This window comes from Gadus morhua, chromosome 10 (genome assembly GCF_902167405.1).
Source record: "Gadus morhua chromosome 10, gadMor3.0, whole genome shotgun sequence".
Taxonomy (NCBI): Eukaryota; Metazoa; Chordata; class Actinopteri; order Gadiformes; family Gadidae; genus Gadus; species Gadus morhua.
In genome coordinates this window covers 8,051,225-8,071,671 of record NC_044057.1, presented here as the reverse complement: position 1 = coordinate 8,071,671, position 20,447 = coordinate 8,051,225, and the positions used below count along the sequence as shown (strand labels likewise).

Here is a 20,447-nt window from a genome sequence, read left to right as displayed (position 1 = left end):
TATGGCTTGATTTAATTACGTATCAAAATTCAATTAGACCCTGCTTTCAACCAAATTTCAAAGTGAATTTTTGTCAAGCCGCCCCTCCTGGAACGCAGCGTGGGTCTGAAGGACGTCTGCGGTGACGTACGCGACTCTAACTCAATAAAAGACTCTTACCCAAATTGTTTAGCGCCATGAAAGGACGTCGGTTGGAAGGTGGTGGAGGTGGTCCGGTGGTGGAGGTGGATGTGGAGGTGGTTGGGTGCTGGAGGTGGAGGTGGTCGGGTGGTGGAGGTGGAGGTGGTTATGCAGGTGGAGATGGTGGTGGAGGTGATGGAGGTGGTGGAGGTGATGGTGGCCGAGGTATTGGTGGTGGTGGGTGAAGATGGAGGTGGTGTTGGTGGAGGTGGTGTTGGTGGAGTTGGTGGGTGAAGGTGGAGGTGGTGGTGGAGGTGGAGGTGGTGGCGGATGTTGTGGTGGTGGCGGAGGAGGTGGAGTTGGTGGTGGAGGTGGAGGTGTAGTTGGTGGTTTAGGTGGAGGTGGTGGTGGTGGTGGAGGTGGAGTTGGTTGGGGTAGTGGAGGAGGTGGGGTTGGTGGAGGTGGTGGTGGGGGTAGTGGAGGTGGTGAGGGTGGTGGATGAAGGTGGCAGGGGGGATGCGTGTTTCCAAGCCGGTTTGGAGGAGATGTTCTCCTCAACGTTCCTTTTTTCCCCCCCTTACCGGTTTCACATCGCACTTCACATCAAACGCACGCCGCGCACCTTGCTGAACAGACGGAGCGACGCGTGATCCGGTGCCAACACGCCAAGAAGGTAAACGGCAGTTTACAGAGAGAAAGACAGGCGGTAAGCGGCTGGTTGAGGTGGAGTACACTTAAAGAGTGCCTGTCGGTTATTCCGTCTTCAACCAGTAGCAGTTAGCGCTTGTTCATCTCCACTCACTCCAGACTCCACCAGAAGGGGGTGCACATCTCACACATACACACACACATGCACACACACACACTCACTCACATACACACACACACAAACACGCAGACAAAATATAAGACATACAAGACATCTTAAAACAGGAGAATGTATTTGTGTTGACCTTGAAACCTTTGACCATTATTGTTAATATGTCCAAACAGAAAGGTTCGATGAGACAGCCGCCATGGAGGCAGCCTCAGGGGGGTCCGCACAGGGTCAGGTGCCCCGGTGTGACGTGCCACACATGGACAGACCTGACGCTGGAGCAACGATCTCCTGTCCTCGCTCGCCAGAAAGAAGCCCGCCGCTGACGACGCCTAGATGGGGACGCCGCGCTGTTGAACTGATTCCCGGTGCTTTGAGGAGACGTTTTTGTGACTTCACTAGGAAATGGCGCAGTTGGCAGCCATAGGGTGGGGTCTAATGTAACGCAATATCCTCCCCTAGGGTGTCAAATACACTCACTGTAAAACATGTGAAGCTGGAATTGTCGCTTCACATATCGTCACGCTCACAAGGACTTTGAAAGCTTGTGAAACATTTGCTCACACTCCGTGGCAACTGCTTGTTATGCATTTCACTGAGAATGTCAGAACAAGTGAGGATAATACTCTAATAATGTTCTCTTAAATAACAGCCTTCCGTCGACTCCAGATGCAGACAGGTATCACTTCAAAAGCTTGCTATTCTGGTCATAGGCAGCCCGTTGAGCAGCATGTCATTAACTCCCACTCACACTTTTAACCAAGCCATTAGCATGCACCGTTTAGATCCTTCGTACCAGCATGCGCATAACCTCTATGACACGGTGTCCCGATACGCAACTGTGTTATTTGGACATTTGATTCAGTCAAAATAATACATATATTCTTCATTTTATCAACTAATTATTCCTTTGGCAGATACTTTTTCTGAAAGCGAATGAGTGATTTAGACTTCCAGTGAATCTGGCTTTGGCGACGTTGAGGACCCCTGGTACGACGCCCGGCCAAAAGCTACACGTTCAGGCCAACACTATTTTATGTGTTTTTTGTGTTTTTCTGTTTCTGTGTGTGTGTGTGTGTGTGTGTGTGTGTGTGTGTGTGTGTGTGTGTGTGTGTGTGTGTGTGTGTGTGGGTGTGTGTGTGTGTGTGTGTGTGAGAGTGAGTGAGTGAGTGAGTGAGTGAGTGAGTGAGTGAGTGAGTGAGTGAGCGAGTATGTTTGTGTATGTGCATGTGCGTGTGTGTGGTCCTGGCAAAAATGTAATGAAGCTCTCCAGACCCTTTTGTTCAGCATAAGCAGATAAAAATAAAAAACAATGCTCAGCCATCCGGTGACTCATCTTCAGCCCCCGCTTGGTGGGAAACGTCTGCTTTGAGCGATATATGCGGAGCGCATACCTGAAGAAAACACACCGCTCTCAACTAGAGGAGCGGCAGGCCGTGTAACGAGCGCTGTCACCTGTGGTCGGGTTCAGCATCATCACCGACATCACCGCTGACTCCTCCTCACACATTCTCAGAGAGGAGACGGCATTCAGTGCTGGGGACCTACCGATACAACGTGGTCTCAAGAATTAAAGTCTCAACATTCAAAGATAATTAAGTGTGGTGTTCCTCGCCAAAAAGGTGTTTTTAACGATGGATAAAGGGAACACAAACGATTATAGAAAAACGAAAGCCTCTTTGGCCCAGACAAGGTCATGTGTTTATTTTGTCCAATGAACTGGTGGTTAAACGTAATGCGATCGATCGCTCGCTGAGCCAATAGCGCTGCTTGTTTGGTTGAACAGTGGCTGTTGAAGGACGGGGATTGAAAATCAAGAAAACAATCAGTGGGTACGAAACTAACAGTCGCTAAATCCATTCTCCAGCGGCCGCAGAATCCTCCACAAGGGGCTAAGTAGCTAGTCAATTATTGCATCAACAAACTAAATGTAAAAATAGCTTTTCCCTTTGTTGTTGGGTATAACTATGTATATTTGAATAATATACACGGCAATGCTGAAATGTTTTGGCAGTATATTGCAGGCCATCAGTGTTTAACTGCGGTGATTCAGCTGCAGATCCCTCCTCTAATATGCTAATCCTTGAGTTGGACACTTGGCAACGCACATTACAATTAATTTGACTGTTCAGTATTTTTTTCCAGCGACCCTTTAGCTGCGTGTGCTCTCGCTGCCAATGCTAAGAAAGAAATGCACCAATTTCAAAGGCAGGAATATGTTCTCCGTAAAGCATGAAAAGATGAGAAGTCATGGGCAAATCCCCATCTGCTGCATGCATATTTTACCAAAATATGTTTATGTCGCTTTACTTGGCAGCTTTTATTGAAAAAAACCAACAACAAATAAATAAATTGCCATTGATGTCACAAAGGCCTCCTGAAGTCCCCCATCCCCCCTACACACAAACTCACACGCGCACACACTCCCACACAGACACACACACACAAGACTCCAGCACAGACACACACACACACACACACACACACACACACACACACACACACACACACACACACACACACACACACAAACATACACACGCACACACACTCACCAGCAGTTCTTCCATGCCCTAATGTTGCCATCACCAACTCACACGTTGGTGCCACAAGGGTAATTTTCCTTTCACTCTTTCCCCAAAGCCCCCACTGGGGCAGAAGCACTCGTATTTATATATTTGTAGAGCGGTGAATGTGCTCCCTTGGACGTCGCTGATCCGCAGCTCTTTATTTATTTATTTATAGTGTTTTTCCTCCCAAACTCTTGCTGTTTCTCTTTCCACAGCCAAGCACATTAACATATGTTCTCACAGTGCAGCGGGCTTCACTGCGCCGTGGGTAAACGCCTTATTACTGCTGAGGCTCCAATCTGGGCTCTCTATCCCCCCATCACCACCATGGAAGATCCATGCACGGTGGAAGACCACATTTAGGATGAGTCTGACACGGGGGCTGGGTGTTGCTGGAGGGGGGCTGGGGGTTCATAGCATTTAGTGGAAGAAGGTCTCTTCTTCAATTGATATTCTACCCACTCTCAGAGATAGCGGGGGTTACAGGGACAAATAAAGGCAATATCGCAGGCGCATGATCGACATAGTCTATAATAAGGTCATCTACTGCATAGGTTTTTTTCCCCTGCAATATCATTTTGGGATCTCTACCCGATAAATGCCTTTTTAGCACGCAGAGTCAACTTCTATATACAAGAGGAGGGTGCATGAGTAATATTCTGCAGTTTATATTCCCTAGTCGCATCCTAGAATAATTATGATGTTTCTGCTTCAAGCTTTCATTCTATTTGGATGTTGCAAGTAATCAGTAAAGGGTATTTCCAACAATCACAAAATGTGCTATTAATAGCTATAGCTATGCTTTTGTGATGCAGTATGCCACATGTAGTAAATACATTTAAATACGAAGATCATGGCTAATGAGTGTGTAGAATACCGGCAAAATTATGACAAGACATCATAGGCATGCATTCACATTTTCAAATGTGTAAAAGCATGTTTATTTTAACTTTTTATGCAGATTTGAGCTTCATTAACACCTAAAGAAAACAACATGTAGCACAATAGTATTTCTTAAATACATTTCTACACATTCAGGTAACCCTTCCTTTTACAGTCCCTTAATTATGCAATATTTACCCACTAAATATATGGTAAAATGTAATATATTGGGTATATACCACTGAAAAATAAGTCGGTAGAGACATATAAATGACAGGTTAGCCAAGCTTTTATGCTGGTAACAGCCCAAATTTAATTATGTACCGTCTACAAATTAAGATACTATATTGAGATAACTTTTCTTAAATAGGTATTGTTCATGGCTCCTACCATTTATAAAAAGTTTACTTGATTTACCCTAGAACGTATTGAAAAGTTTATGTTTAAGTTTAACATTTACATCCATTCTTACCTGGTTAAAACCTAGGAACAGTATCCTCCTGGGTCATGTTACATCTTTTAAAATAAAGGGAACGTGCTTCAGAAATGTTGAACAATTTACCCAATAAGTAAGTAAGCTTAAACTGTGCGATGAAAGTAATTTTGTTTGTTTCTAGGTATTACCAGGCTCTAACTATATCCCCTGTAAACTTGTTATTCAGTGTTTATGCAATGAACACAAAGTTTTACCTTGTGTGTTATGCAACTTTTCTAAATGAGATATTCCCTTCTCCCCGCAGTATTAACACGGCATTGACTGAAGTGGGCTCAAGCCATTGTCACTTCTAACACAAATGTAACTCTATTCAGCACTGGTAGCGACACTTTTTATATTATTCTGGGAAATGTCACAAATGAGGATAGGGATTTCAGAAGTACCCCAACTCTCTAATCTAATGCGTAGTCTAAATGTCAACAAAACGCTTTTTTGGCGTGCAAAACGTCTGTGATAGTTTTCACCAATGGACACATATCGATAGTGAGTTGAATTGGTTTTATACACAGTCGAAAACAAGAAAACCTTCCCATGAGTATCCGTCTTCTGCCAACTACTCTACACATTAAACACATAAAGAAAAGCTATATTTTAAAAACGTTATACTTTTTAATGTCGTTTTCAGCTTGTTTTCTGTGTAGGGAGGGGTCCACTGGCGCCCAGAGTGGTACTGTGTAGATCTGAGGTAGGTCCCTTAAAATTATTTGTACCAAACGCCACAAAAAATATGTCTTTGGGGGAGGGAGGGAAGACATAGCCACCCTAGCCATCCAGCAATTCAACTTCATAACAGTGGGAAGGCAAAGAACACGAGATGGATCAGTGGAAATAATAAAGGCTCTGGATAACACTAGAGCGCATGAATAGTCGTTCCAAAGAATATCTCCAACAGGCCATGCAGCTGTCACAAAACCCCGGCGCGGTGAATCAAGGATCACCTTTACAATTGAAGGGATCAAGACTGAGCAGAACATTTCATATTAAATTTAGATTTGGCCTTTGGATACAATCATTGTTTTGGAAAAAGTACTAGTTGCTGTGAGTCTTTTGGCCCTATCGAGAACAAAACTCTCGAAGAGCCTTTGTTTTTGTCCCAATAATGTATTCCCCAAAATATCCTTAAACAGCAAACAATAGGAAATAGCCCTGGACGGATGTTGTAATTTTGAGCGTATGATTTGATTCATGTAATCAAGCAGGGAAACCAGATCGTAGGACATCAATATAGTTTTAGATTACACCTCGGGTCTAGATTACCTTTTGGATAAAAAAAAGGAGGAGGAAACTCTGCAGTAATCTCCAGCGAATCGAAGCACCGAAGGACCTATGAAGGTCTCTGTGTGTATCCCTTTGAATAACGCTGCAATCAGGGAGTCAGGGAGGTCGTGGTAGCCGTCAGGCTAAGAGGGGCTAATACATTAGCTGCTCTGAGGAGAGCTGCTATCCTAAAGTATACAAGGACTCCCCATTAATGGGTTCTGGGGCGCCCGGGAACACCCCCCCACCCTGAGGCAGTGTTTCCTCCGGGAGCTGGCCCCTGCCATGGTGGCCTTACCTTTCCTCAGCCATCTGCCTAGATTTGACAAATGATTATATATCAAAGGGCTCGGCACTGATTTGGACTGGTAATTGATTGGAAGTAGGGCCTTCAAATCCCTGAATGGTTCGGGCTGGAGTGTGCATGCCTTTGTGTGTGTGTGCGTGTGCGTGTCGGCATGTGTGTGTGTGTGTGTGTGTGTGTGTGTGGGTGTGTGGGTGTGTGGGTGGAATAGGCTCGTAGAGCGTGGTAGAAAGAATTTGGGGTAAACGAGAGAATAGAGAGAGAACCAGAAAGAGAATGAGGATTGGACCTAAAGTTGAGCTGATATTTATTTCATCCTCAGTGGATATGCAATATTTGAATATAGTTCGGCATTAAAATGGGTTTTGATTACATTTCTAGCAAATTAGGGGATCTTTATTGTCATAGACTTCGTTCAATGATTACAGTATGACATTTAGTTTAGTTGTTTTTCAGATTTCGCTAGAATACTGTTTGAATAAGTTTTCTGTGGTTGCTATGATTGACATACATACATTTCCCACTATAAATAACATTAATGTCTTACCATGTTTGGTTTGCATCGTATTCAAAAATGTTCTGGCAAATATTCGTCATAACTAAAAAATGAAACATAATATACAATCGCTGAACGGAGATTATGACAATAACCTCCACATTTCTGGCTAGAAATGAAATCAAAATCCATTTGAATGCCGAAACAATATCAAAATATTGAAATTTATCACATAAACGTCAGTCACCTTTTTTGATTTACAGATAGAATAGGCTAAATCTCAGGATCTTAGAGCTGTTATTGGGAAACTACTACTTTTTCCGCTGTGGCCGGTATAGCGTGTCCAGATTTTGGTGTGAGACTGGAATGATATATTTATCCAATAATTACCAATGTTCCTGTCGTCTGCATAATAGCCAAAACATTAGTGCAGTACCGGAGCTATAGTTTCCCCCATCGAGGCATCTACCAGTAGGCTAGGTTCAATACGGAGGCATATGATTTCGCTCCATGTGCAATCATACACACATAATATCACACCCACAATGGGTGCGAGCCATACATACTATAGTATTAGTACTTGAAAAAGAACACGGCAACCAATAGTGTGCAGCATCATTTTGTGGAAGGGTTTAAATGGCCACAATTAAATTCTCCTTTTCTTTGTCACAGTGATTATAAAATAAATGCTAAGTTTATACGTGATCCTTTGAAGGCAGCCATTAGAGTTTCAGTCATTTAACAATGTACCACTAGTCCCTCCACTGCAATAGCCGCAAAGTGTGTATGAGTGTCTGTGTGTATGTGTGTGTGTGTGTGTGTGTGTGTGTGTGTGTGTGTGTGTGTGTGTGTGTTTTTATGTATGTGTGTACAAACGTGTGTGGCTGTTTGCGCATGTGTTTGTGTGTGTGTGGGTATGTATGTGTGTGTGTGTGTGCATCGATGTGTGTGGGTGCATCGGTGTATGTGTTTAGGTGTGTGCCATAAATGTTGGCCTTCTGCTTTAACAGCGCAGCAGGCTGGCTGTAGCTGCGTACCTTTTGCCATTTGACATGGTCCTGCTGCGCTCGCGGGCGACAGATGCTGCGTAGGCCCTGTCCCAGAGGTCACAGATGACCTTTCACTTTGTCTTTTTTCCCGTGCCAGTCACAACACATTATTTGTTCCAGCGACGGCCAGGGCTGTAACTCCGGGCACCTTGGCAGAGCCCTGCCTGCTCCCTCTACCCCCCATTCTACTATGTATATTTCGGTTTCCATCTTGTCTTTTTCACGTTTATCTTGAATTAAATGCCTGTGCGTGTGTGTGCGTGTGTGTGCGTGTGTGTGCGTGTATGTGCGTGTGTGTGTGTGTGTGTGTGTGTGCGTGTGTGTGTGTGTCTGTGTGTGTGTGTGTGTGTGCAAGTGAGGCGAGTGATTGTGCGTTTGGCCGCGTGCGTATGGGCGAGCCGTTGCCCCCGGCGTCGTCCTAAACAAGCCTCAGTGACCGACGCCGTGGTCGTCTAGTGGCCGACTCCTCGGACTTGGGGTGACGCTCCGTCGACTAGCCTCCTGACCCCGCGCCACGGGGAAAGGCTTTCTCCTTATTATACACCATGAATCACCGCCATTATGGGCTGATTCACCGGTGGCCATTCCATTATCTTTTTTTAATTTCTTTAACATGTTCATGTTTTCATGCAGTTGTTCACGAGGACAAATGTTATCAGCACGCGCTTATAAAACTGAGCACTAGCATATTCTTCAATGTGACAGGGAAAAAATTAAACTATTACATATTGATTATCAAACACAAGGTAGACCTCCATACAAACACTAATAATACACACAATCTGTGACGAAATAGCTCCGAGGCACTGGGCGCCAGATTTCCATCGTAATTATAGAAAGCCTGGCGGGACCAGAGTGCACTCTGGGAAACCCTGCAGAGGCAGAGGTCCTTGATCCTTGGCCTGGTCCCTCGCGCGCCATCTGTCATCTCCCTGGGTCGGGCGGTCCACATGCCCGCACGCACGAACCGCCGTAGTAAACACACAGGCCACATATGAAACCGCTCGGGCCCGGATTAATGGAGCCACTTTCGTAACGCGTGCAGGTAGACAATTACATGCTCTCCTCCCCCCCCCCCCCCCCCCTCAGAACAGGAGCTTTAAGTGAACACAAATTGTAATTAGTTTATATTATCACAGACTAAATTCAACATCCAGCTGAATGTGATCTACGAGGAGGAAGAAGCTAAACTGGAATCCTCAGCTGGATGGCGATGTTATAAATGTATTTCAGAACACATAAGTGCTCCAATATCCCCCCCTTTGTTAAGAACGTTCCCAATGCTGTTGTACGCCGCGATGAAAAACTGTTTTTCATAAAATAGTTTATTTTTCCAGAAGAAGAAAAGAAGTACGCTGAAAAAACCACACAATTTCTCAGCGCCTGAAGCCTACTGTCAGAAATATGATCTCAGCATAACCCCTCGGCCCGATCGCTGTACTCCACGACGCTGCGAGCTAAAATCCGCTCTTCAATTATTCACCAAACGCAAATTTCCTTCCCTATTTAGTGTACAACCAGGCAGCATAGACCGTCTGAGCAGAAGAATACAACAGAGTAAAAGGTGGTAGAATAAAGTCCTCTGTGTTGAGCAGGAAGAAAGAACGTGCAGGAAAATACCCGAACAATAACTGATGGGGAGAAGTTAGTGGTGGCTGGACAATACTTCCGGCGTCGGTTATAATTGTTGTTTAACAATGCGCGGTCCCCAAAGATTATCCACAATGCAATGTATGGCCTTAAGATGACGGTCACTATGGCAACCAAAGGGCCTTGAAGGACCCTAGGGCCCACCCACCCGGACAGCCCTTAATCATCTTCACTCGGAGCCTGGCACTGCAATATTTGGCCAATGTGTCAAGAACAATTATATATACTTAGTGCCTGGGCACGTCCATCGCTTCCAACCCTCCCAATCTCCTCAGGTCTCTCTCTGCCTCTCTCCTTATCTCTCTCTCCTTCTCTCAGCCCTCTCTCTCTCTCCCTCTGTCTGCCCCTCTCTCTCTCTCTCTCTCTCTCTCTCTCTCTCTCTCTCTCTCTCTCTCTCTCCCTCCTTCTGCCTCTCTCTCTCTCTCTCTCTCTCTCTCTTCCCCCTTCGTTTCGTTCTCATACTCTTAATATAATAACAGAGCAGAGAGTTTAAAAGCCCCGTCGCTCAAGAGAGGGAGGGGGTGCGGGACCGTTGGAGAGGGAGTGGGAGGTGGGGTCGGGGGGTAGGGAGGTGGGGGGGTGGTGGGTTGGGGGTGTGAGCAGTGAGAAACAGAGACCCAGCGTTAGGAGGGTCAGCCCAGAGTCAAACTCGAGCGTAGAGGAAGAGGAGTAGAGTAGAGGAAGCCGACGTGTGACTTTACACAACGCCACAAATTCCAAGGTCTAGCAGGACTCTGAATAAGGTCAGCTTAGGGAAAAAAAAATATTTTAATAATTTTGTTCTCCTTGCCGTATGAGACGATGTCATGCCTCGTCCTCTAATTAGGGAGATGATCTGAATATGAGCAGTTCGCGTCCAGTGGGATGGAGATACCCGGGCCATTACCGTGTCATTTAGACTCGCAAAAGGTTTTGGGAACAAAAGCCCATCGTCTCTCATTATTCCGTCAACGATGGAGTTGATGGGAGGTGCCTCACTGTGTTATTATCATTATGATCATTATGATTATTATTTACTGTCAGCAGTTAGTGTGCAGCTCAGGAGTCCTGCTTGACAGTTAGCCAGACAGCTAGCTGCATTAGCTGTGAGAGGCGGTGGTGGTGAGAGGAGGTGACCGACCGATGACAGCTTGTCATTGACTGGCTGAAGGATGCTCAAACAGGCTACACAACTTTTACTTCTATTTTTTAATGGCAATATTTTTTTTTACATGACTTTTGACTGGGGCCGGCGGTCAAATAGAAGCTGTTTTTCAGTGGCGGTGCTAAGTGGGCGGCAGGAGGTTGTGTGAATTTGTACTATGCAACACGTTTTTTTAACAGTGAATTTAACTAGTGAGGCGGTGGCAGAAGGAGTCGTTGGGGGAGATGGTTCAGCCGGGGTGTGGAGATGACTTGAGGATGGCAGCGTGAAGTGATGACTTTGACTGTGCATAGATAGGACAAATTATCGTTGAATAAATCTTCCCTTCTCACCAAATGCTTAACAAGCACTGGTTGGATCATGTGAATCACTGCTTTCGTGTAGAGTAATTTAAATGCAGGGTTGTAGATTCAAACTATTTCTTTTAGTTGTATTTGCTTCTGCTCAAGACATCACATGGGACAAAGACTCCCAGAGGACCTGCATTGATAATTGATAAAGAAAAAATATCAAGTGCCCGGTCACCGAAAGAAAGCAAGAAAAATGAATTAAATGTTCTTTGTTGTGTATACATATATATATATATATATATATATATATATATATATATATATATATATATATAATGACTTAAAACATTGCTTTCTGTTTACCTTAATCCCGGGCAAATTCCAATTCCTGATTCCAATCTATAAGCATTTAGAAGCGCAAGCAGAACGTTCAGAAAATCAAGCTTGCGGAACGTTCCTCAAATCTTCAGTTTCAGATAACTGTGGCATGTTTGTGTGTAGCCGGTGCATGTGTGTGTGTGTGTGTGTGTGTTTGGGTGTGTGTTTGGGTGTGTGTGTGTGGGTAAATTGTATGTGTGTGTGTGTGTGTGTGTGTGTGTGTGTGTGTGTGTGTGTATACATTTGACCGTGTTTGTATGTGTGTGTGTGTGTGTGTGTGTGTGTGTGTGTGTGTGTGTGTGTGTGTGTGTGTTCGTGTTTCCAGCGTGTGAATTAGCCTGGGCTTACCTTATGAGGACAGATTGGGGATGACGAATTGAAGCCTGTCTCCGACGTCTGGTTGGGATTCTACAAGGAAAACACATTATCAGTGGCCTGCTCTCAGCGGAGGGCATCTCCACGCACAATCTCTTCCCCCATTAGTGAGCAGAGGACTGGATCTCACTGGGTCTAAGCCAGCGGTATCAACTACCAAGTATTTTTCACGCGTATACTAATCCATGCAGACAGCTCTCATGGACAGCTATTTTTTTTAATCTTTTTCTTCACAACAACATCATCTTATCACTGATCATAATAGCCAGGCATGGCCATGCTTCTCTGGGTTGGTTGTGTTTCTTTGTTTAATATCTTTCTTGTTCTCTCAACACCATTCCAATCCGTCTCTGTCGGATCGGGTATTCCCGAACATATGCTTGGGTTTGTGTTCCTTGGCTTACACTGTTCCTTGCCTATTTGTGAGGTTAGATGATTATCACAATGTTAATACACCAATACATCACTCAGATACAAGGAAACAACCATTAAAAAGCAGGCGCAAGGTAAGTCAACAACCAGCGACAGATGGTCCCGCTGCTTCTGATTATGCAAACATCCAAAACATTTGCATATTCACGAAACTGACACAAAAAAAGGAAGGGTCATTGCCTCGGTATTAAAATAATAAAAAAACAAAATGAGAGACAGAGAGGAAGGGACAGCATTCCAGCGCAGCTAACACACACCGTGTTCCTGGGGGAAGGCTACTGAGGGTCTCTCTCCCGGGTGGAGGCCCTGTTGATTCCAGGTACGGCTATGCCCTCCTCTCCAATTATGGGCCTTTCGACTAGAGATGCTCTTCTGACACTATTAATGTCTTCCTCATGCTATCACTTGGAGAGTCAGGACACTTCAACTTCCCACACTCCTGACATCTATATTTCAACGCAACTTAGGAGGGAGAAATAGCAAGCAGGAACCGAAGACCAAGAAACAGACTTCGGGGAAAATAAGAATGATACAAAACAGAAAACTCCCGACTAAACCTTCGCTGCTGCATAAACACCAAGCTCATGAAATATGGATGGATGTATGGGTCGCCTTGGTTTGTTGAAATTAGTCTACACAATTTGCCCCTGCAGACTGGATAGACAAAAAACTATGATATAATAATTGATGTGACAAATAAACTCTTATTCTCCTTTGGGATGAACATGCGAGAGGAATACATGTGTGAGTGTGTGTGTGCTTGTGTGTGTGTGTGTATTTGTGAATGATGTGTGTGTGTGTGTGTGTGTGTGTGACTGGAGGAATTTCCATAAATTGCACAACGAATATACAGAAAACATACAGATTTAAATCAAATATTTAAACGGCAGAATATTCTGCATTTCATTTACTAATCGCTGATAAATGAATATCATAATACAAAAAGAAGAGTCAATGGTCCAGCTCAATATAGTACTTGATATCAAACGACTGAAAAGAACATTCGCCTTTTTTATTCTGGAACATTTTGCATCTAACAAGGAAACACTATTGACAAAGCTGGCAACAAGGACCTCGGATTTCACCACATATTGACGTTTTTCTCTTTCCATGGTGCTGGGGTGGGAGCTGTAATTTGATATGGGCCAGAGTGCACAACACGCTGATGTATTACAAACTTTCCCTTGAAAGGAATTGGAAAGATAACGAATGAAACACGAGCACGGAACATTTAATATCTCGCCGACATGCTGCCTTTGCTCAGGATTTTTTGTCGCATACGTCTTGCTTTGGATTCCCTCCACAACAAGCAGGCAATTCTTCAATGCCTTCATCCACTAAAAAATGCCGCAAATGGTAAGCACTCTTTGTGTGCTATTTGTTAAGCTTTTAAAGCAGCTACTTACACTGTTTTCTTTATCACAGTTGAACCATGCGTCACTTCCCCTCGCTTTAGAAAAAGACTTTTGACTGAATGCCATACTGGCCTGATATTCACCTAGCGTCCATCCTGGTTCAAAATGTGCACTCACTTCCCGCAACCCGCTTGTGGTCAGAGCCACGAGTCACGACAGACCAGGACGGCCACTAGGTGAGTAGCAGGCCCGTTGGACGTGGGACGGGTTGCCTGTAGAACTTCCTATAGGGCAGATGTGGAGTGTAAAGCAGTCTGGTCACATTCTAGAGAGGCCACTTCCCCTGAATCGAGCCCCGCAGAAAACAAGGGCGCTATTCAGCGCTGAGTGGACAGCGATTCTCTGGGTGCATTTGGGTTCCTCGACGCTGTCAGCTTGGCCTAGATTGGTCCACACACAAGGAGGCTTTATATTTTCAATTTATCATATATATATATATATATATATATATATATATATATGAGGGGAGGGGAGGCTGATAAGTAAAGTATATATATATATATATATATATGTATAAATATATATATATATATCCACATATATATACATATATATATGCGACAGCATTGCTCCACTTTAGTCAGCCCGCCTTCACAACAGCCAACTAGTTCCTGCTACTCCACCTCTGTTTACACCCCCCCCCATGAAATGTTGTCTCGCTACGATTACAAAGAGCACTGTAGTTCCAGGATTATCAAATGCCTTTGATCATGTGGCTGCCGTATTTTTGATCTGCTGCACAATCCCAAAAGATTTAAAATATATACATGTTTTTTTTTCACATCTCTTTTCTTCTTTGCAGTGCTCTTACCACCCCCCCCCCCCCCCCCCCACCATGTGGATTCCCCCTGGTTTATTGACTCCCTCTATAGTGTGACAGGAACCATTGACAGAATGTGGAAATAAAGAAGTCACTTGCAACATGAACACATCTATTTGTAATAACATGGCAACAGAATTTTTGTTGTTTTGCTTCCGCTGTCGTAACCCCATTTAATCGCACTAAATCAAGAAGTCCTTTACTTTAGCTGTGTACAATTGTAGATTACTAAGCACGTTCAGTATTTCTTTTTTGTTGTTTTCTTTGGCAAGCTACTGGTCACAAACATACAAAATGTTTTTAAAAACGCATCTGATTAATCTAATACTGATATAGGAAGCAAGGATCCATTATCTTCAGGGGGATGTTCATCCCTCAAACATCCCCCGCTGTTCATTAGCGATGCGTTCGCCTCGGGTCGTTTTCCATAGCTTCAATACGCAGATTATTATTCTTATTTACTCCGTCGCTTGGACACGCAATAGATGCCACACGCAGCATGTGAAGTGCTTACTGTGACGCGGTATGACTCTTTCTTTAGTTCACTGTTCCGACGCACATTCCTACGTGCCAAGGGAAGCCATGGCTCGTATTTTGTCAGCATACCACAGAAATTATTCTTCGCTCCCATCATCCTCGATTAATGTCATCGCCAAACCCCCCAGAAAACACGAGACATAACAAAACAATTATTTTTGATCTGGGCTTCAAGCAAATACAGTGCTTCCCAATCCTGAACGGCACACGAATCCTTCAATCATAACGAGGCGTGGCTTGAGGGGCTGGCAGAAAAAGAGAAGTAAGCCCATCAAAAGATGATTGAAAATCATTTTAATGGGCATAAACCTTCGAGGCGGTCAGAGATGCCGTCCACCTGACATGTGTAACAGACGGACCCCTTCAGTCAAGCGGCAGAATACAAGCGGGTGGAGACAGACAGGGGGACGCGGTCCACACACACGCTTTCCCCGTCTCCACCCAGCCTGCCATTGTTTACCGAGTCTTTCGACACAAGCTTAGCGGCGCAACCCGTGCGCACGCATACAAATTCACCAACCAAAAATAAATAAATTATAAAACAAACAAACAAACAAACCATAGCCTGAAGGATGCTGGATACGTTTACACCGAGGTAGAGGAGGAAGAAGAAGGAAGTAAACGCTCTTTGAATGTGTGCCAGGGAGGGGCCTCTCTGCCAAGCGTGTGGTCGACAACAAGAGTAAAATACTTAGACGACTTTTAGGCTGGATGACAATCAATGCAGGCTCACGCATCTCTGTGGTCGCACGGCGTGGGGAGAGGGAAGGTGAGACAGGAGGGGACGTCTCCTGTCCTGTTTTGGCATTCTGATTGGTCTGGAGCATGAGAGAGGGGTAATCTACATGACAAGTCCTCCAGGCAACAAGTCGCCTTTGACCAAAGTGGCCAAGAAATAAGAAATAAGAAATGATTTCATTGTACCAGAATGAAATCATTAAAAGTAATCAAATCTGATCAAATGTGTCCTGCTTGGACTGAAGGACTTACTGGTAAAAGCCAACCGCAGTAGTGGTGTGTGAGGAGAATGGTTAGGTTCGATATATTGTAATTATGAACTAACTAGTAAGGCTTTCTGAATCCATAAACAATCAGGCTTCATCAGAATCAATTTAACGTTGCCTTTTGCTTGTTTTAGAGTTTAATGAGACTCCTTAATGTGAAGCCGCCTTCAAATGTATTATGTCAATAACTTTTGTATAATGAAGAAAAATGCCTCTGCAGATTGTCGCCAAAAACAAACAAATGAAGGCAATGTTTTCAAAATACATCAATACGCATCGGAACGATCCCATGTCAGATCCCATAAAGGAAATGCGTCCCAGCATAGCGACAGCCCCGGCGTCAGTAAAGCTGGGCCGGGGCCGGTCCATAGATCAGAGGCCGTTTGTACAGACAGAATTCTAATCCTACTAATGTTTTGGGTCGCTTTCTAAGATAAAAACCAAACTTTGGCATTGTCTTGACAAGAGAGCGCCTCGACTAGTTTCGAGTGTCTTTGGGCGTGGGATCAAACTGGCGGGCGTGTCGTCAGGCCGTATACACTTGACCACATCGTGTGGCACGCCGTCGCCAAACCCCCGCGCCGCTCCTCTCTTCAAAGTGTATTTCTTGGCGAGCGGCGTGCTCGTCGCTCTGCCTCCAACCAATTTGTCATTGTAAGCCTGGTGCTGCTGTTGCCAGGCCTGGATGATAGCATTAGGGCATCTCTGATCCAGGCGGTGGCTAGGGAGCAGGCCAAGTGCTGCGCAGCGCCCTGGGACATCCACAGCCACTGCAGCGCGCTGATGCCCGTCTCTGAGAGCCCGCGCCCGCTGGCACCGCACACTCTCAGCATTCGACACAGAGCGGGAGCTCATCCACTTTCTGAGGACTTTGCGTGTGTGTGTGTGTGGGGGTGTGTGTTGTGCGTATGTACGTACGTACGTGCGTGTTCATTAGCGTGTGTGTGTGTGTATCATGTTTGAGTGAACAGCAGTTTTTAAAAGGATTGTGTGCACACACCCACACACCCACACACACACACACACACACAAACAGCTATGGAGTGTGGCCAGTATGTGTGTATGTGTTTGTTGGGGGAAAATTTGTATTGCGTGTGTGTGATGTGTGATTTTGTTTGTGTGCTGCATCCCCAAATTTGTGTCTCCGGTTGACACCATTTGCAATTCTGTGTGTGTGTTTGTGTGTACACATTTTTGTGTATGTGTGTGTGTGTGTGTGTGTGTGTGTGTGTGTGTGTGTGTGTGTGTGTGTGTGTGTGTGTGTGTGTGTGTGTGTGTGTGTGTGTGTGTGTGTGTGTGTGAGGGAGTGGGTGAGCTAGATGGTGATTAAGTGCATGTGTGCACAGTTATCGTGCAATGCGTCCAGGCTATTTTTCTTTACGCAATCAAAGTGCTGAGTGACTTCTAATGACACAATGCTTCTCGCTGATGGCCTCTGGAGGTCAATACACTCACTATTTCCCACCACTGATGGACCATCTTTGGAAATTCGCAATACAGAATTGTCTTAGTCACTTCATTATGAGTATTTAAAGCTACCGCTAATGTCCTCATTCAAATGCTGTGAATACTGCTCTGCCGATGGGGTTATCAGAGGCCGTTCTCTCTCTGCCAGGCGGAGCAGAGACAGCAGCCAGAGGAGTCAGTTACATGAGATAGACATGGTTGAGGGAATGCCCTTTTCCATGGAGCAAAACATACCGTGTGTAGATTGAGATTGAAACAATCGAATCGACTTAATACAATAAATCTTTTTTGTAATGTAATTCCTTAAGTTAATAAAGATGTTGTTGTGAAGAGGATTTTCTTGAATGTTTTCAAACCTTTTTGGGACTGGACAGTTTGGACGGCGGCGATAGGCCACAGACATTTTGATGCCAATTGGTTGTGAAAAGTACAGACGTATATCTCCACCCATCAGTGCTCTGTTGGTTGTCTGCTTGTTTTTCTCCAGAAACAAAGCGGCCTCCCCGATTGGCTGCCCGTCTGGGGGAGCCCCGGGCGACGGCGCCTCCCTGCGACCTACAGACCGGCTTCTGGGTCGCAGCTTACTGCCGCGTCGCACTCCGGATTAAACTATGCATGGCTAATGCATTTTCAAAAGAAGTGGATATATTTATCTTCCCCATAGACCGTCACATCCTGCACCTCACAATCAGCGCTCGCTGAGAGAACGCCCCCCCCCCTTCAGCAGCCACCATCAATACCCCCCGCACCCCCCCCACCTTCAGCTGCCACCATCAATACCCCCCCACCCCCCTTCATAACCCCCCCCACCCCCCCTTCATTTGTTTCATAACGGAGGTCTCAGAATAGCCCGTTGAACGCATGGCCTCGCGGTCGTTAAACATCTCCAGCCACAATTGCGTCGCGGCGCCTGGGCTTTTATCTGTGATTCCCTGTTTGATTGGAGAGAATCTGCAAAAAAACTCCAATCAGTCTCACTTGTGTGCTCACAGTGACGCCTTCTTAAGCCGCTGATGGTGAAGGCTCAGGCAATAAGGGTCGCGGCCCAATCAAAGCAGCTGTGTTTGCCTTGGTGACGTTGGTCGCGCTGCCGATTTTATTCTGGACACGGATTGTTTTGACACACACACTCAGACACCATCACACGTGGCAGTGGTGTCCTTTTCATGAAATGTGCTACAACACTGATATTGTGTTACCTTAAAGTTGTCGCCAAGGCAGTATTTTGTAATGCTATTTAAAATGGTGAAACTGCATTTTAACCACTGCATGTTGTGCTGTAGACTTTATCCCCACTCTAGGTGTTTTTCTTTCGCTCCTCTGTAATGCCAGCTCAGCGGTGAGTGAGGTGCGCGTCAAACGAAGGCTGAGGCTCTCCTGGCACAAGGCGAGCCTCTCTAAACACCTATTAGGGCCACCGATGGAGGAGGCAGGTGCTGAGGACTGTGGAATCGAGGGGATATTGGCGTCTCTCACTCTGCGTTACCAGCGTCTTTGGAGAATTCTTTGTAGTTAGGGACGGAGGGACAGCCATGGCTTTATCAGCTGTGACACAGAGGCACATATTAAGGGACCAGAACCCAAAAGGTCCACTGTAGCCCGGGGCTGTGCTTCGTTATACTATTCTCTCGGCTTACACTGAAGCCAAGGGACGTTGAACCAAACACAAAGAGGTTATCCCCAGCACAATCCCAAAGTGGCCACAGAAGTCATTTATCTGTGAATAGCAACATTTAAAGTAACTTGGCTGATGACGGAACAGAGATGGATCCGCCAAATCCGTGTTCACAGACCTGCTTTGAGTTAGGTCACTGCTGGTGATATGTGCAATGTGTCACCAATCTAGGAGTATGGGGCTGTATCCACATTAAGGGAGTCCCCTCCCTGCCTGCCTGTTCTCTGGTCCCACTGAAGCCTCGGACCAGCAGACCTATGACAAAGAGGAGCCATTGAAGGAAGAACACAGCTGTAGCACATTATACAAATTATGGGTCTGCTCCATTGATCTATATTTATGTGCAAGTAAGTAATAGTGGACAAATGGAGATAATGGACCAATTGGCCACACTGGTGCTCCGAACAATATTAACTAAGCATACCCAATGTTTATGTCTTGTTTCACCCAGGGGTGTATTGACCTTACATTCCAATCCTGCAACAGATTTGAGTTTCCTAACATGGATGTCAGGCTACACTAAACCACAGTAGTGATCTATATTGTCAACATTCTCCTGAGGTCATTTCAACGCTCCAATAACTTTGATCCTTTTATCATTTTATAATGCTGTGCATTTATTTGTCTTTTCTTTTTCTGATACAAACAATTTACTTTGGGACATTTTACTATGATTTACTTGTGCTTTGCAGGACAGCACTCACTGGTTGAGGCAAATCCATAATCCCTCACAAGATGATAATAATGTAATCCTTAGTCCCAGATGGAACAGTTTCTGAAAAGCACAATTATTTGGGGGGCTGCCACTCTTCTATTCAAGGAGAGGAGCAATGCCAATTCCAGCTGCAATGCTAATCCACTCCAATAGAGACGTCATACTGTGTTTTTTGTACTTTTTTTGTCTATACTGCATTTATCAACACACATGTGTAATTTGAAATTACTTTGGCCACATTCTCACAAAAAAACGCTTGGCTAGAATAAAAAAAAAGTTTGAAATATCTCAAGGTTTTGGGCAGGAACTATGGAAGTCTTATGGAAACATGAGGCGGTGATTCAGTTTCACCAAACTTTAATGCTTAAGAAATATTTACTGTGGCATTAAAAACATGCATAATGAATACCACTAAATGCAATGTACTCACAATAGCACATTTAAACCACTGCAGAGCACTGCAGTGAGTGATTTGTACAGCCAACTAGCCTCCACATTGACAATTGACATTACTCATGTTCCCTGCATTACCGTGATCATCGCTTTACTACCTT

At 44.9% G+C, this 20,447-nt stretch overlaps 1 protein-coding gene across 2 annotated transcripts in view; it reads right to left on the bottom strand.

Annotated features, from left to right (window-relative positions):
- Positions 1–20,447, bottom strand: part of pcdh11 (protocadherin 11) — a 136,558-nt gene that overhangs the window by 69,649 nt on the left and 46,462 nt on the right. For both annotated transcript variants that reach the window (XM_030368887.1, XM_030368888.1), the window contains one exon: positions 11,802–11,861. In XM_030368887.1, coding sequence (XP_030224747.1) covers positions 11,802–11,861 — 60 coding nt within the window. The remainder of the gene's footprint in view (positions 1–11,801; positions 11,862–20,447) is intronic.